Source organism: Oryzias melastigma, linkage group LG10, assembly GCF_002922805.2.
Source record: "Oryzias melastigma strain HK-1 linkage group LG10, ASM292280v2, whole genome shotgun sequence".
NCBI lineage: Eukaryota > Metazoa > Chordata > Actinopteri > Beloniformes > Adrianichthyidae > Oryzias > Oryzias melastigma.
The window spans coordinates 6513190-6531286 of NC_050521.1; the positions used below are offsets into that span (position 1 = coordinate 6513190).

An 18097-nucleotide genomic window follows, 5' to 3' on the forward strand; every position below is an offset into this window, starting at 1 on the left:
AATGATTGATTTGACAAATAGAATCACTGAGTAATAGCTGTTTATTTCTCTATAGAAGTCTTTGAGAAGTCTACTTCCTGTTTGGAACGTGTGAGAGGAGTTGTCTCTCAATCCAGTTTTCTTATACAGTCAGTGGTTAAATGTAAGCTGCTCTTGTGTTAAACCTGTAGAGCTGCCACTTTGGCATCATAATGAACTCTACGTCTTTCCCAACAGGAAGGGAATGCCATGAATAAGAATGCTGCTATAATTGAGGCTGGCTAACACAAGGATGGCGGGAGCGCCTCTCCCTAAATAAACACACGCTCAAACTCCAGCTTTTCCATTTACCTAATAAACAATGCAGCTGAAAAACCCACTTCAAGGATGTTTACCTTTTTTTTTTTTTACACGCATGTGGAGGCATATGTGTAGACGGAGTGCCAGAGGCTGTGGTGTAAACTAGCAGCTGCAGAGGCATCGCAGTAAGAGGCGGGTGCTGCAGAAACATATAGCCTTTGGATTTTCTTTAGAGCTTGAATAATAAAATAATTCATTTAAAGCAAAGACGTGTTTGGTTTTCTTGCAAAAGCACCTTGCAGCTACATTGGAAGAGAGTTTTCAGCCCAGGTTCTTTTGTATCAACACAGTCGTATTTGTTATTCTGGAAGCACCATAAACTCCTCAGATGGATTAAGAAATACAAACCCAAAACCATAGACGTCTTCTTGTCGTATCTCATCCCCATCCTTGAAAGAAAACATGTTGGCCTTTATGCTACGTTCACACTGGGGTTATGTCGCATGATCAACAACGGTTGGAAAAGGCTTGGAGAAAAATGTTATAGTCGTGAAAATTTGGTGAATCTTGCTCCAGATGTTTTCATTCACAGCTCTATTTTGATATATCAAAGACCTGGTGTCATAGAATTCTGGTCTGGCCAAAATCAATTTCTCCTCCATGATCAATTTTCAAATGGTTGACACTTCTGTGAACTAAAAGGGAATTTGTCATTACCAAATCCAAGCCCCTGATTGGTCAAAGCTCCACTGGTTTAACTAGAAACACACATTCAATGGTTGTGTGTTTGTACGTAGAGAATGAAACGTTTTGAGCGTCTGAAACGCACCTTTACATGGACTTTTCATTGGAAGTGGTCGGTTGAATGCGTGTTGCCAGGGCCAGTGTGAGCACAGCATTAGACAGGTCCACAAAATGTCCAGCCAGGTCTTAGAAACATACTTACTTTTCCAGTGCAGCTCAAGACTCTTTGGATTTGTTAAGAACGACGTGGTAAACAACATACAACAATAACAAACAACAAAATGTTTGCTCTCGTCATCCTCTGCCCTCATGCACCGATGCCTGTTCCTGCTGTGTTTTTGCAAACTGATGTCAAACCACTACACTTCAAATGATTCGATTGTGTCCTTTTTTTAGAACACAAGTAAACACATTTGCATTCGGCAGATTCTCTCTGTTCCAACATGACTTCTCGGCCTGTTTGCTTCCTGTTGAAATTTGTAGAGACGTGCGTTTGTGCGAGGAGCAGAGGAGCTGTGTATGTGGGCGGCGCCATGGATCACATTTGGCGAATTTTCTCGCTCTCGTCAACAGCTTTTCTCTGCTGAACTCCTGGTTTGAGGGAACAGGCTCCGTGCTGAACAGGAGAGCTACACAACACAGCCAGCTTGACTGACTTACAACAAATTGTTGCTGGTGGCTGTGTGTGATTCATGATTCTGAATCTTCTGTTTGGTGATGCATGCTCCTCTTAATATGCATCATCAGTATAAATGAACCCACATTTTTTTTCTGGTATTTAAATGTTTTTGTTCAAATCTGTGATGTGAGTGGGGCTAAATTTTTTCAGAAGTTTCATAAACTTTAAAGTTTAAATTAATGTCTAGTTCTCAGCAAATATAAAATATATATATTTTTTAAACCTCATAAATAATCAGTGAATGTTTGCTCTCCTTGAACACAGGCCGTGTGCTCTGGGAACACAGAGTCCTGACTCAAGGAGGTGAAAAACAACAATTACCTGCATTAGATGTGCAGGTGGGAGCGGAGCTGACATTTACAGTTTGAAACAAAGTGCCGGACTTAATGTATGTCAATTATTTTAGACCAGTGTGTTTACATTTCATGCAGAAATACAAAAAGAATCTGTGCATTTAAAATAAAATGTTTACTACGTGCAATACATGCCTTTCAAAACTATCTAACAAATTAAATAGTAAAAAATGTTTAAAATACATGTTTGATGGTTCCTTAAAGACCTACTTTAATTTAAAAAAAGGTGTTTTTTCCATGATCTTGTGCATAGTTCATACAAGTTTTTTTAAGACCATGCATGTCAAAAATTAAGACCAATTTCTCATTCCATTTCCCCTTTTATTTTATTAATTCGTTTCTTATCTTGTTTGTCGTCTGTGCCGTGGTGCTTCTGCATGCTTCCCTTTCTTATTTTTTGGGCATTCAGCGTATCGTTGTACAACGATTGGTTCTCCTGCTGTTTAAATAACTGTGGTTAACGAATATAATTTTCGACAAGAAATATTAAAGTTTCACAGAGAACAGTTTTTAAGGCTGAGATATTCCAATTCAACACCTTTTAAGGTTTCCAAATGTATAAATTCCATATTTTAAGACTATTTAAGACCCAGCTGGAACCTATTGTGTTATTTTTCTGATGATGGAGAGATATATATATAAAGAAATTTAAGCTTAAAATTGGATGTCTGTGTATTTCTTTATTTAAATTATTGGGAATTAGGAGCAGACTAAAAATTATGTAAAAAATGTTAACCTAGAAAGCCACAAGCTCTCTGCCTTTCTCCATTTTGATGCACCTACTTTTAGAGTCATGCATGTCCAGTATGTAGCCCTTTTTGTTGCACCGCAAATGTTAGGCTGGGGTATTGAAGCTAGTGAAAGAGATTATAAATGGATGGGTGATGGGAAATGGGGCGGGCTTACTTCATTCCAACAGTTCTGCCCACAACTCAGAGGTGAATTTCTAATGGAACTGCTGCTGCTGAGTTCTAATGGTTCTAATGCTCAGCACATAAATGCACGTTCTTAACTAATTTTTGATTCAAAAATACTTAAGAGGAAATTGTGTAAAAGTGGTTTTAAAGAAAAAAAAATCTATTATAATTTTTTGCCAAGAAGTGATGCTTCAACAAAGAGAAACACCAAATCTGAGTTCTCTGACTTTGAGACCCCACTGGGGTCTTTGATGTGCGACGAGTCACACTCACATTGTGCCAGAATGCCAGCCAGCGCAGTCTTGAACTTCTCCTTTGCCTCTTCCATCTCCTTCTCGTGCTGACTCTTCTCGCCCATCAGTCGGCGGATGTGGCTGTTGGAGGACTGGATCATGGAGTAGAAGTTGTTGGCATTTCTGCGGTTGACCTCGCCTCGTTCCAGCCAGGTCAGGAGAACACGCACCGCTTCTGCAAACTTGCCGTCGTCTGACCAAAAAGAGGAAATGTGAGGCGTCAGAAGAGTTTCCACAAAATGACTGAAAGTGGAGAATAAAATACTGACAGAAAATCAAAGGTACAGTTCTAAAGAAGCTATAAAGTTTTTTGGAAACTAACACTGTAACTAGGCTAATTTTATGGCATCTTAACAAAATTGTAACGGTCAAAACGGTTTGGTAGGTGACCTGTCGTCACAGGGTGAAGTTTACAGTTTTAAAACAAACAGACAGCAGGAAAAAAAGGAAACTAGTGTGCAGCAAACAGCTGGGATTATCAAAACAGCAGTCACAGTCATCAGAAACAATTTCTTGGCCAAAGCGGCTCGGTGTCGGGAGTTCTTTGCACTGCGGTCAGCAAGCGGAGAGCTGAGAAAAAACAAAGAAAGACACATGCAGATGGCAAAGAGGCAGAAAGTCACGACCGTGCTGTTATCTGCAAATGCGACTGAGACCTGGAAGTGCCGCCGCTCATTAGAGGAACGTGTTTATTCGGCTAGAAAGCAGACAGAGAGCTGACGAGAAGAGGAAAGCAGAGCTAACGAGACAACTCGAAATGATGAGTGGATAGGAGGAAGGACATGATGAGAGGGGAGTGTAGAAAGGGAAGTGTTTCCTGTGTTTACAGTTTTTGTGTGGTTTCTTCAAAGCAGAAGTTCTTCCTGGAACATCAGGAACCAGAGCTTTCCCTGTAAACACTTCACCCTCAGACTAGTCATGTTGATTATCCTGAGCTTACTTAAAAAAAATGGAGGAGAATTCAAGGAGAAAACATTTGCTTTAGTGACATACCGTCTTCCCTTCAAGCACTTCAAAGACCTTAAAAACACACTTCGATAAAATTGGTGTTTTTAACATGTTCTTGTGACATATTTTTTGATGATGGAGGAAAAACATACAGAAAACTAGAAAAGTTGCATTACCTGCGACGATGCTGGTGTGAATGCTATTCGCTGAAAATGCTGAATACTGTCCTGAATGTGCTGAACGTTTCAATACTAATTTTGCATAGCCTTTAAAAGTGCACAAAGAATTTGACGAATTTCTTTTAAAAAATTGCAAAATTGCCTAAAATTTTAAAATGCGTAACAAGTATCAATAATAAAAGCTCAGGCATGAATGTCCTGAATGTGCTGAACATTTTGATACCAATACTGCATGGGTTTTTAAGTGCACAAAATATTTGAAGATTTTCTCATTTCTGTTGTGCTAAAAAAATTGCGTATAATTTAGAAAAATTGTAAAATATATGAACGCTAATAGTACAAGCAGGGATGTCCTGAACTTACTCAATGTTTTCGTAACATTTTTTGTAACAGTTTTGTGCATGTTTTAGAAGGACTTGAAGAATTTTCCAGTCATTTTCATTTTCAGGGCTGAAAAATTGAGTAAAACCTTAAAAAACGTAGAATATATCAATACAAAAAGTACAACTGGTAATGTCCCAAACATTCCTGCACTTGATACTAAGGTTGCTAAAATCGCTCAAAGTGTGATCGAGTTTTTACATACAGAAAGGGACAGGAGAAAGTCCACTTTGACACATGCTAAAGTTATCAAACAGTCATCTCAACCTCAAAAAGTAGAATTTTCATGATGTGGCCCCTTTAAATCTGCATCATTCATAAACGTCACATACCTGGCGTGAACGTACCACAATGTGCACTTTCAGGATGGATGTTTACCTTTGATCTTGTCTCCCAGCTGGCTGCACTCGTGCTCAGAATAGTGGACAATTGGTGGAGGGGACGGCGGGCGGAGCCGGTCCTCCTCCATCTTGCGGCGGTGACGCTCCTCTCTGGCCAACATGCGCTGGCGACACTCCCACTCGTACAGGTCATCTCTGGCCTGGGCAAAGTCCACGTGAAGCCGACCCGAGTCTTTTTTGTCTGTGCTGGAGCCCAAACGGATCCGGTACCCTGAGGAAGGAGAGATGATCAACAAGAGCAGAGATGGGTTTATGGTGCGGGGAGGAACAGATGGCAGGCTGGGGTGATCTGTGTGCACTCGTGTCATTTTCACAGTTGTGTGATTTCAAAGATTCTCCAGATGCCGAATACGATCTGCCAATTTCTTCTGAAGTGGAAAACATGAAAAGACGCAAGAAATGTTTAAATTCGTTCCTCCGCTTTAACTAGGAGCATATTTCAAGATGTTCAAATGTTGAAAGGACGAGAAAAAAAACGACTCTTGTGTTTTTGAGCTGAGGTGGATTAATGCTGAAGATGATGCTCCACACACACTCACAGAGCTGAAGGGCCATGTGTGCGTTTGACAACAGGAAGCAGCAGGACGCGCCGCTCTAAATGATGATGCTGTTACCACTGAGCTGATTCAGCAAGTGACGGCCTCCTATTTAAAGGTACACACTAAAAACTCTTTGCTTAGCAGGAACGATCAAATGGGAGCATGGCTGCAGAAAAAGGACATGTAATTTGCAGCACGGACACAAGGGTGTGACTGGAGCTTTGGGGTCATGTTTGCTTTTGATTTGCTGAGCCTGAACGTGTTATATGGACATTTTTACTCGCAGGGGTTCAGACTTCTATTAAGACTTTGCTACAACTGCCCTTTACACTTTCAACTTGTCACATGTGACGGTTGGTTAAGGACCCCTCCACGTCAAAAATGTATGTTTTGGGTGTCCCAACTTGTCATTTTTTGACATGCCGACTGTTTCTCGATAGATCATGACTCTAATCTCTGAGAGAACAGGTCCAGTTCCGGGATGGGGAGCACAACGGTATCCTATAGCCTTGTTTCCACTGAGCAGCTCAGTACGGCACGGTCTGGTTCGATCCGGTAGTTTAATAGTTCCTATTGTTAAATGGACTCAAACAGTTCAAACCCGTACTTCTTTAAGGCCGCCAACGTTGTAAGTCCATAGAAAAATACAATAGGACGGTTGGGGCGGCGCCGCTTTAGCCATCTGTTGATAACGTGTGATGACATTAAAAAGTCCCAATATAACACTAAGCTAGCATTTCTGTTCTCCTCTTTATGGCGGTATTCTTCTTAGCCGCATGCAATCTTCTTTAAAACAATGAATTCCTGTTCATGTACAAAATAGTAAAGCAAGAAAAAGAGGAGCTGCTGGATGACCTCCGCTGTTGTTGCTTTTCTAGTCTTCTCACTACAATGACACGATACATGCCAGAGGTCTACACCACGCCGAGATTTGTTGGTGCATTGGTTACGGCCTATAAAAACCACAAAATAAAAAGACCTAAAACAGACTATGTCTTGGTATCTCAGAGCAGGAAAAGGACACTACAATAATTATTAATAGCAGGACTTGAATCACCTCCACAATAAGGATCAAACCCCTCCCCTTCCAACTAAACGAATAGAACTGTTGGTGGTAAAACAGAGACAACAAAAACCGTGTCAGCAGAGGTGGAAAACAATAGCTTGAGGCATGAATAGGATTAACCTGAATTACAACAAATTGTCAAAAATAGAGACATTAGACCAAAAAGGATCCGGAGATGAGCTCTGCCTCATCACGGAGCTCCTCTGCCTGCCTCTCTGTTGGTAACAGAGCAAATCTCTGCACTTCTTCTTGGGTTAGCTCATCCTGACCCGCACGCTTTCTTGACTTCTTTTATGTAAAACTATAAACAGCATCCAGGGGTTTTTGCGGCACAGAAGGCCTGCATCCTTTAGTCAATACATTAGAGAGGCTTAGAGAGGCCAATTACTTCTCTAGTGGCACTGAAAGACCACAATATCCCTTATTAACCCCTCTTCCCTCTCTATTTCCCTCTTATCCCCACTCTATCCTCCTTATTAAATTCCCACTAATGGCTAGTTGCGGATTGAAGTGAAATCATGCCTATTTAGTGATTTAATTGCTTGAAATGATCAGAGAGCGAGTGTCTGGACAGGACGGCGGTGAAACATAAACAGGAGAGGAAACGAGTGCAAGTTTTTTTTTTTTTTGCAGCACTTTCAGCTCCGGGCTCTCCATCCTTCAATATTTCATAGGAGGAGATGTTGGTGAGCGGGAGCTGCTGCGAGTGTGTGTCACTGCTGGGTGCTGTTGTTTGCACAGGCTGTGTGTGGGTGGGGCTTTATTTATGGGGAAACTCCACGGCGCGGTCATCACTCTAATATATGGACCTTTGGCGCCCACATGTCACCGTGAGAACAGAGGCAGTCCAAATCGATAGAACCCGACTCAATCTCACTCTGAAACACACATATGCATTTGGAAGTGGACTCACACAGTAATGATGAAAAGATTTCTGCTCACCCCCCGAGTATATATTTATATTTTTGCAGTGTGGGGCCATCGGATTACAGAAAGAGTGAGTATCTCTGCATATACAGCTGTGAAAATAAAGAGCAGAAAAGCTGCAGGGAAAGCTGCCTTTGAGTCTTGATTGTAATAAGCCACTCAATCAAGAGTTTGATAACAGAACAATCTGCTTTAACTTTCTGATTGGCCTGCTCCCATTTCAGAACCTCCTTATTATGATTGCGTTAACATAAAAAACACCTTAAATAATTTAGGAGGCAATGCATTTGAACCATTTTGGCTTTGTTTTTTAAATATAAACTTAGCATTGAGGACAGCAATAAATAATTCAAAGTTTCCATAAATGTCTGCAACCTTTGCTGCTCAGTTTAAAAGCACAAACCAGAGCTTTGGTGAATTAAAAATTCTTTGTCATTTTGAAAAAAAAAAAAAAAACTAAACATACAGAACCAATGCAGCCCGACTCATAAAAAATGCACGTGGAGTTTCTGTAAACTAACTTCTGTTTGCAGCAACAGATCAAAGTGTTGGGTGCAGAAGATACACGGATTCTGACATAGAAATGATTCCATGGTGATCAAAGCGATCAAGACACAACATTTCTTAGAATTCAAGTGAAGGCTTTTGAAATGATGGTTTAAATCGATCTTTGCTTACAAGATACAATATTGATTCAGAAAAATAGAGGAATCTAATTTATTTTTTGGTTAAAAAAAAAGGTTATTTTAAAATGTATTTATTCCCTTTCTTCAGTTTATTTCACCAGTGATATGACGAATATTTTTGATTTGATTTAGAGAAAAAAAACATGCATAAACATTTTGTTCTACAGACTCATCAAGCGTCTATGACTTTAGTATTTCATGCAGCCCACTTGTTTGTACAGATGGATACCTGTATCCACCAGTAAGGGTAGATGTGACGAAGGCTGTTGACGCCCTGTTAACTAATGAAATTTTAGTTATCAGTCCTGAGGCTAAGAGAGAGAAACAGTGTTTGAAACTTAAAGAACTTTCATTAAGTTGTTCAGAAACAGTCAGAAACTTTTGACTTTAAGCTAACTTTTATCCCACATATTGAGCAGGGGATCAAAACTGGTTTTTATCATCTTAGAAATCTGGCTAGAGTCCACCCGATTTTATCTCTTGCTAACATGGAGACGCTGATGCATGCTTTTATTTTCAGTAGAATCGATTACTTTAATGCCCTTCTAACTGGTCTTCCAAAAAGTAGCATCAAGAACCTTCAGCTTTTACAAAATTCTGCTGCAAGAGTTCTCACAAAGACCAGGAGGCGGGCCAGACAGACGCAACATGAGGCGATTCAAGGTCCCACGGCGGAATTTGAGCGACGGACGCGGCACGAAGGTCTGGCAGCAGCTTGATTTGAGGCACGAATTGGGCGGCGCAATCAAAAGTTAAATATCTGAAGTTGACAGGTCGCCGCGTCGCATCTACCAATTACGAACTCAGCTATGGGCACGTGACGTTTTTAGTCACTCGATCAACAGGTAGAATATTAATCAAAGCAAGCATTTTGTTCTGAACTTTTATCTTTTTCTTTAACTCATTGGAGCTGTAGGTTTGCAGAGCTCATCTGGCTACTTAGGGGCAAAGGGGGGATACACTCTGGACAGGATCGTCGGTTTTCACTCCCGTGGCGGAGCTCACTCCCTCAATATGCTGGCAGACAGAGAGCCGCGACGGGGTGCAGAGGTTTAGGCGTCATCGAGATATTAAACAAAGGAAAAACGTCTCCTAATTTTACTTTTCCCCCTCAGGTTAATATTAGACAGTGAGCGGTAAACCTCAGCCACAGAAACACAGAAACACAAGATTCACTCTTGTTAATCGAATAGTTTCTTGAAATTATAATCGATACCCAGTCCTAAATTATAAATAATGGTGGAACTTTTTAATGGCTGACAGAAAGGACCAAATGTGCGACAGACAACGTACCAGAGAGGAAGAGAGCCTTGTCCACGGTGCCCTCCTCTGCAAACCTGATGTGACAGAAGTTCTTCTTGCTTTTGCGTATCGCTGTGATATCGCCGCACTGCCCAAAGATCTCCATGATAAGCTGCTCATTGGCGTTCTCGGGGAGTCCCCCAACGAAGACCGTTTTACATCCCGGAGGACGTTCTCTCGTGGCAGGAGGGGGGAGGTCTGATCAAAGCAGGGAGAAAAAAGCAAGACAGGGAGTTACTACACATTATTGGATGTGCCAGTACCTCATATGGGCAAATCATTTGGAGATAAGGTCAGTCATTGTGAACCTGTAAACAGAGAAAACTCATTCAGAACGCTCAGGACTCCAGAAAGAACCCAACTAATTGAGAGAAGTATGAATGATGATCTTTGAGAGGCAGCAAACAACAGCCTCTGACAACTGAATTTATTATTCAGCGCTTCCCATTCATTACCTAACGTATGGCAGATGGCCACGGTCAAACTCAGCTTGCCAGCGCTTCATAATGAACTGAATATATTGTTGCACTGCTCATAATAATAAAAAACAACAGGCTTTTTATTCCAATGCTTTTCCGTCATCATTGCGTTTTTTGGCCTCAAATACAAACACACAAGCTTTGGACAACATTTTATTTAAATTAAAACAAAAACACTAAAGCTGTAAGTCAACACAAGGATTAAAAAAAAAAAAGTCTGGATTTTATGAAACAGACGACATATCCCGTTGGTGCTCTGCTGTCTGCGGGCGACGTTAGCACCAACGAGAGTCGCAGTCAGGTGGAGGATTACAGGACAATAGGGCTGTTTAGAGATCTGAGAACGGAGGCTGATCCTGTGGGGGGAATGTCATCCCATCAACGGGGAAGGAATTCATTTAAAAAAAAGAGGATCAAATGTTGACTCTTTTGGTTCTCCTGCTTTTCACTGCGTTTTAAAACCTGCTTTGATCATTTCCAAAAGCCTGAAGTTTAGGTCTGACATTCATTCATCCCATTCTATATTTGAACTGCCTGTCTTTGCATTTTAGCATGTCAGCTTTTAATTGAGCTGTAAAACCAAGAAAAAAAAACAGATTTATTCTTTTTACTTATAAAAAGTGTGCAAAAATGGCAAATTTAACACACAACACTTATAACCCAAAAATACTAAAACCTAATGCATAAATAATGACAACTTGCAGCAATAAGCTCTGAATAGTTTATCTAAGATAAATGTTAAAATCAAACCATTTCAGGCATGAAAATTAAATCCTTTTGGTTAAAAACTGATAGAAAATCCCATCATGTGGAAGGAAGAAGCTCTGCAACACAGAAATCACTTATTCGACACAGATGAATGTTGACTGATCTAATCTCCAACAGATCAGGCTTCTCATCCATGATGAATGTGATTAATGGGCTCTATAAGGGGTGAAGTGAAGGAGCAGCGAGGATGCTATAGTGTGTGTGTCTGCGAAGGCCTCACATACGAGCCTGTGTCTCATCTCTGTAGAAAGATGCTCTGAAACAACAGGATTGAATCTGGGCTCGACCTTTCAACTACAATATCTATGATAAAATCCATTAACTCTCTTCGTTATTGATATCAGGTCTGTTTTTACTTGAATGTAGCCAATAGCTACGGTGGCCCTGAAGTTCAAATTACATCGACAACTCACTCAACGCAAATTTTAAAGATCACATCAACTAAACAAGCAAAAAATATTTTAGAAATAAATGAAATAAAAATGTTAAGGAAAACAGATGTAATTTCCTGAAATCAAAATGAGATGTTAATAAATGAAACAAGAGAAGAAACAGAAAGAAGTAGGTACTGTAGGATATTCCTGATTGAATGGTGTCGCTTGTCCATCATGTACCGAAAGTTATTTGTCATGAATAGATACAGGATATACCCTAATCATCAAACTTTTATTATTATGCGGACATCGAAGACACATCTAAAAAACTCAAAAGTCATCATCCAATCAGAGATGTCCCAAAATATCGGCCTTTTCCCGTTTCTTCGCTTGTTTAATTTTTTTTTCACAATTCCATTTTGATTTACTGGAAATTACTTTTATTCTCTGGAACGTTCCAATCTTCTTTCATTTTTTTTTTTTAATTGTGTTTTAGTTTTTGGAAATTCATTTTATTTTCTTCAATCTGATTTTTTTTTTTTTTAGTATTTCGCTTTTTTAATTGATGTTGTGATTTTTTTATTTAAATGTTTTTTCCATCGAATCATTTGTCCTTCAGGGCCACCATAATCAGCAAAATGTGTCCCAACATCCAGGGGCGGACTACCAATTAAGCAAAGGTGGGCGAGTGCCTGAGGCCCCCTAACACTCCCAAGCTGAACACTTCCAATTTTTCTAAAATAATTTCCAATCCCTTTGTTACCGAACTCATACAAATACCCCATAACACTGAAATGGCATAAGACTGCTCCCGTCACTGTATAGAAATGGACTGTTCCATCAAAGGTACGTTAGTGAGCAGAGAGAGACTTTTTGAAGAGATTAAAAAAAAAGCAAAAAAGCTGTAAAATAAAGCGTAGTTATCAGAGTGGTGGTAAAAAATGCAAACAGCAGAGAAAAAGCAAGGAATTTGTTGAAACTCGCAAAAGTGCAGGAAGACACAACAGGATGAATAAGAACAGATCAAAGGAACTAAAACAGTTAAAGTAAATCGAGAATTAAAAAAGGGACAGAAAAGGGGAGGAAAGAATATTTAAAAATTATATTTTTTATTGACCCCAATAGAGTCCAGAGTGTACTGTTTTGTTCCATCATTCAGGTATTTTTGTTTCTTTTGTCTTCTTTTGTAAAACACCCACATTTGTCCCAACTGGAAAGAGAGTGTGTAACAAATTAGCCCATTCAAAAAAAATCATTTTTTCCTAAGTAAAAATCATGCATCTAAAATTATTTTTTTTTTACATTTAAATGGGATTTCTGTTTTGAAATGCTAATCAAAGCATTCAAATTCTTGATATTTATGGTGTCTAAAAGTGGACCAATGAGGAAGTTAATTTACAGATGTTTTATCATTTTTAAGGGCAAAAAAAGGATAAATGGAATCACTACTTTTGTTCACCTAGCCCCCAAACTGCTAAGTCCGCCACTGTTCAGTCCAATATAATTTATTTTATGAACCTTTTTCGCTTCTACTTTGCCTCTCTAACATTTGCCCCCCGAAGATGAAGAGTTGGTCTTGAGTTGAGCAGAAAAAATAAAAATGGTTCATAAAAAGGCAAACTCCCGCAGCAAAAAGAAGCTTTGCATGTAAAATGCAACAAAAAAAACTGACCTTTTTGTTCCATGAGCAGCTGATAAAGCCGAGAAGAAACTGAATGAACAGTCACCCGTATGTTCAGTTTTCTTTTTGGAATTTGTTCACTGTAGTTTTGTCTGATTCCAGCATTCAAGGGCTGGGATCGGTTACTTGCTGTCCTCAACTCCATAAATTAACGTAAAAGCCAACATTGTTCAGCTGTTTTATGATTTTTTTTCATGAAGATGACAACAAACAAATGACATCAAACTGTTCTGGAAAACATTGGAGAAAAGCCCTGGTGGTTGCATCTGCAAACACAAATCTTTCACCAGGACAAACTTGAGGCATAAGAAGAGCAGGAGATGGATGGATGTAGCCTCCTTTCAGGCTTTAATATGTCAATCAAGACTTTTTAACTCCCAAGATTTTTATTTCATTTTCTTATACTGTCGGGAATAAAAATTGAGGAAAAATTTAATTTGCACCCTAACCAAGCAGATGATCTGAAACAAAAAGGTAAAATAAAATTATAAATACTTTCTTTTATATAAATTAATACAGTTACCTCGTTTAAAATTTTACTCTCGCTGTATATTTAAGCACAAATCAATGGCCACATAAAACCAGATTGGTTCCTGAATTATTCTCTTTGCATATAAGCACCAACTAAAACAGCACAAAACATAATGGCCTGTACCCCTGACATGGTCTTCTAGCTTTCACATGACCATTTTGGGGTTTTTAACACTGTTATTTTGATCTACTTTCAGTCCAAAGTACACACATCTGTTTTAACAAGCTAAACCTTTGAATTTGGACGTTTCTGTCCAGAAAGCTAAGGAATTCACTCCAGCTGAATTGGCAGAGTGAGCATCAGTGACGGGGAACATTTGGTCCGACCTACAGGTGAGCAGTGTGAAGGGAAAAGGAGAAGAGAAGGGAGAAAAGAGCAGCTTGAGAATGTGTTAGGATGACCGTCGGAGCAGACAGAAGAGGGTCAAGCAGAGGAGCAGCGAGTGTGAGAGGGTGATGAACACGGTGTCAGGTGGAGAGCGTGCAGCTAGAGGGTAACGACTGCACGTGATGGGGAACATATGCAACCTGCTTCGTCAAGACTGCAGTGATATTAGCTAAAGCCTGAATGCAGCCAACAGCAGAGCATGTGCTCCTTTTCATTTCATTTTCAACCATCTGCAACAATGTCCTGGATCGCTCTGAAAGAAACAGGAACAGTAGGTAATGCCACAATATTGGAAAAAAAAAGAACAAAAACGCATTTTCTTCTCATACTAAGCCAAATTCATGCATTTAGAATGGGTTTGTCAGGCCTTAGTATTATTGTTGAAATACATGACTATTCTACTACGTGTGATCTTGATGAAAACATGACAAAAACATTCACAACAATAAAGATATTTAGTATGTGCCATCCATCTTAAGCCGAATCCCTTTCAGGGTTACAGGGTTGCTGGAGCCCAGCTACTGTGGGAAGCCCCCCCGAACAGGTCACCAGTTTGTTGCAGGGCCACACACTTACATACACATAGAAACAATTTAGAAATACAAATTAAACTACACTATATTACCAAAAGTATTGTCTCGCCTGCCTTGACTCGAATATGAACTGAATCCCATCCCATTCTGGGCGGACTCAGCATTAGGCAAAGAAGGACGATTGCCTGGGGCCCCCCAACACACTGGGGCCCTGAGCTGAACACTTAAATATACACCTAAAAAAGTGTCTGAAACACATTTTCCACCTATTATTATTTAACTCTGTAATGATAAAACACCCCAGATCACTGAAATGGCACAAGACCGATCACGTTAAAGTGTTTTTTTCCTCCCCCATCTCCTGCAACAATGGAATATTCCAGCCAACAATAAGTTAGCCAGCAGAGAATTCAGTTTTCCCGCCAGTTATGATTACAATTTTGCAGGTGAAAATTGCTTTGGGAGGGTGGACATAATTAAAACAGGTTTGGGAGGTTTTAGTTCCTTATCAAAATACGTTTCAACCAGGGGTGTGCAGTCATGGGCAGCAGGTGAAGCGGCGCCTCACCTGCCACCTGTGAGATGCATAGCCTTATAATAATAAAATAAATATGTGACCACTAATCTGCTCAATAAATGTAATTTATACATTTGATCCGAATCATTTCATTTTTATCATCAAAATTGCTTTATTCTTCATCTTTCCGGTTCAAATTCAATGCAGGTTTTGCTTCCTGGCACTTATGAAATGATTTCAGTTTTTAAATGCTTATTAAAAAAATCTGATCCTTGGTTCTGTCTACTAGTGGACCAATGAAGAACCTAGAAAACATTTTTTTTTTTTAAATACAACAGTCGCAGAGGGCCCCCAAATTGCTAAATTCGCCACTTTTTTGGTTATTACAGTCTCAACTCTTCTGGGAAGCTGTTCATGTTATTGAGGAGTGTGTTGCTAGGAATTGTTGACCATGCTTCCAAAAGAACATTGGTCAGGTCACACTGATGTTGGTGGAGAAGGTCTGGCTCTCAGTCTCCAGTCTAATTTATCCCAGAGATGTTCTATAGGGTTCAGGTCAAGACTCTGTCCAGGCCAGTCCAGTTCATCCACACCAGACTGTCCTCCATGCCTTTATGGATCTTGCTTTGTGCACTCGTGTACAGTGATGTTGGAAGAGGAAGGGCCGCCCCAAACTGTTCCCACAAGTTTGGGAGCAAGGAATAGTCCAAAATGTCTTGGTATCCTGAAGCTTTCAAAGTTCCTTTCACTGGAACTAAGGGGCCAGGATTGGGCCAAGCCCAATCCTGGAAAACAAGCCCATATCATCATTCCCCCTCCACCAATTTTCACACAAATGGGAAGCGGTCGCTTTTTTCAAAAGCTAAATCCCATAGACTTCTAAAGAGAAATAAACAGCTTTAACTCAGTCATTCTATTTGCTTTTTATAACATGTTCTTGATAATCCTATTTTCAAATGATATTCAAGCTATAAAGTGGCCAATCAGATGTCTCAATAGAAGTATGCTGTGTCACGATCAAATGTTTGGATGACAGATTCCCCGAGCCCGCTTTCAAGTGGTAGTGGTGTCGTCTCCCAGCAAGATCACTTCTGATTGGTGAGAATAGATGCCATAGAAATGTCGACTCAGACTAATCCCTGCTTGCCGAGGTCATCTGGCTCCAACATGGCGACGCCCGTATTGTAAAAAAATGACTGAATTGACTTAATTTGGTTTAAACTGGAAGTAAACCATTTTCTATGGCTGATGTCACACTCACTCGGTCCAGTTTATATGCAGTCAACAGCCCATTCTGATGAACTACAACACTGGGATTTCTATGAGGCAGCTCTACGGACTGTGGCGCTGCCATAAAACAACACCATGCAGGAATTTCCTATGCAGGTCATTTTTCAATTAAGTCACCAATCTGACTTGAGAAAATGTATAAACATTTTCTTGTCTCGTAAAAATTGTTGGCACTGAGATTAAATGTTTTTCCAACAGTAAAATACATGAAAGGAAGAAGATCTTAAGCAGAGATAGTTTGGGACAGAAGCTCAGAGTCGAGAGATAGTAACAGAGAAGTAAAGTGGAAAAATTACAATTCGTAGTGAATATGAGTTCCAAAAATTCAACTTGTGTAGATAAGAGACCACTTATGACAAAACTAAAGTTTTATCTGTGTAAGAAAGTGACCGTGTAAGCTATGTTATTATTTTTTTAGATTTTCATTTAGATTTCTCTGTGCTCTACAGAGGAAAAAACTCTATCTCTTACTTGCAGAAAATCTTGAGTTTACTGTTCTGCCATCAGACACATTCATAAAGGGTCACATATATAAGTTTAAATCTGAGAATGAGTTTGTGCTTTAATATAAAAGATAAATTCATTCAAGCGCTAGCGCTTAGAAGCCATTGTTTCACTTGATTTCAAAAATAAAAGGCACCGGTTTGGGCAAAAATAGTTTGTATTGAAGGAAATCTCAAAGTAGAAGGTGAAATCACTTTACCTGGAGCTTAAATTATTGGGAAGTTGTCGTGAGACAAATATATACATCGAAATGACATATAACTAAAAATGTTTATGCTTAGAATATTTTCAGAAATAAATTTAGAACAAAATATATTTAAAAATGTCATCCTTTTCAACAACTTCTCTTGATCCAATAAAGAATGGCACCCCGCCAAAAAAAACATAAATGCCATGCTTAAATGGTTCTCATAAGGACAAATGTGTGGATTCCACCACATTCATGTGCAAGCCCATGATAAGTTTTGCTTGAATCATCCTGAAAAAAACAGTCTAAATCTTTAGGACTTTCACACAAAATCAACTTGATCATCGTATCTGCAGAGAAACTTACATGAAGCTAGTTTGGAAATGCCCTGTTAATGGTAAAGGTCAGGGAAGGATGGTCGTAGTGGTTTGAGGTGACAGAATGACAGCAGTGACCCACGCTAAGAGACCCAGTGGGCCATCGCGAAAAGTCAAAGAATGAAGCAGATGGCCAAAAGCAGCAAAAAACACCACAAAATGTCATTCCTTTCAGGCCAGAGCACCACAAGGAGGTTGAAGTTCTCATGATTTCACGACATGGACCGACAGAGGTGTGGAAAATAGAATTTACTTTATTATTCTTAATATCTGTAACGTTCGGAAGGCCAAAATGGCCTGCCCTATTTCTTTTTTGATTGTTTTCTCGTTATTTTTATTATCTCGCTATAACAAGATAACAAATTTAATATTCTCATTATAACGAGATAATGAAGAACAAAGAATGAAGCGTCCCTCTCTCCCTTTCCCAGACGCAGAGTCTTTACCTGTTTTAAGTCTCTTTATTTTGTGGTTAACAACAAAAACAGCAGAAGAAAACACTACAAAGAATTTTTTTAGTCTATTTTTTGATTTATAAGTTAATCTATGCTCCTCAAACGCCTTAATGCCATCTCATTCACCAGCCTCCTTCCTTTATTTTCCTGAAACAAGTTAAAGTTAAAGTCCCACTATTTGTCACGCACCTCGGTGTGTGAAATTTGTTCTCCGCATTTGACCCATCCCCTGGGGGAGCGGTGAGCTGCAGACACAGCCGCACTCGGGAACCATTTGGTGGTTTAACCCCCCAGTCCATCTCCTTAGTGCTGAGTGTCA

At 39.6% G+C, this 18097-nt stretch overlaps 1 protein-coding gene across 3 annotated transcripts in view; it reads right to left on the reverse strand.

The window, feature by feature from the left end:
• enox2 (ecto-NOX disulfide-thiol exchanger 2) overlaps nt 1–18097 on the reverse strand; it is a 204314-nt gene that overhangs the window by 29057 nt on the left and 157160 nt on the right. For all 3 annotated transcript variants that reach the window (XM_024283495.2, XM_036214036.1, XM_024283497.2), the window contains 3 exons: nt 9686–9892; nt 5152–5385; nt 3246–3458 (listed from right to left, as the gene is read on the reverse strand). In XM_024283495.2, the coding sequence (XP_024139263.1) occupies nt 3246–3458; nt 5152–5385; nt 9686–9892 (654 nt within the window). The remainder of the gene's footprint in view (nt 1–3245; nt 3459–5151; nt 5386–9685; nt 9893–18097) is intronic.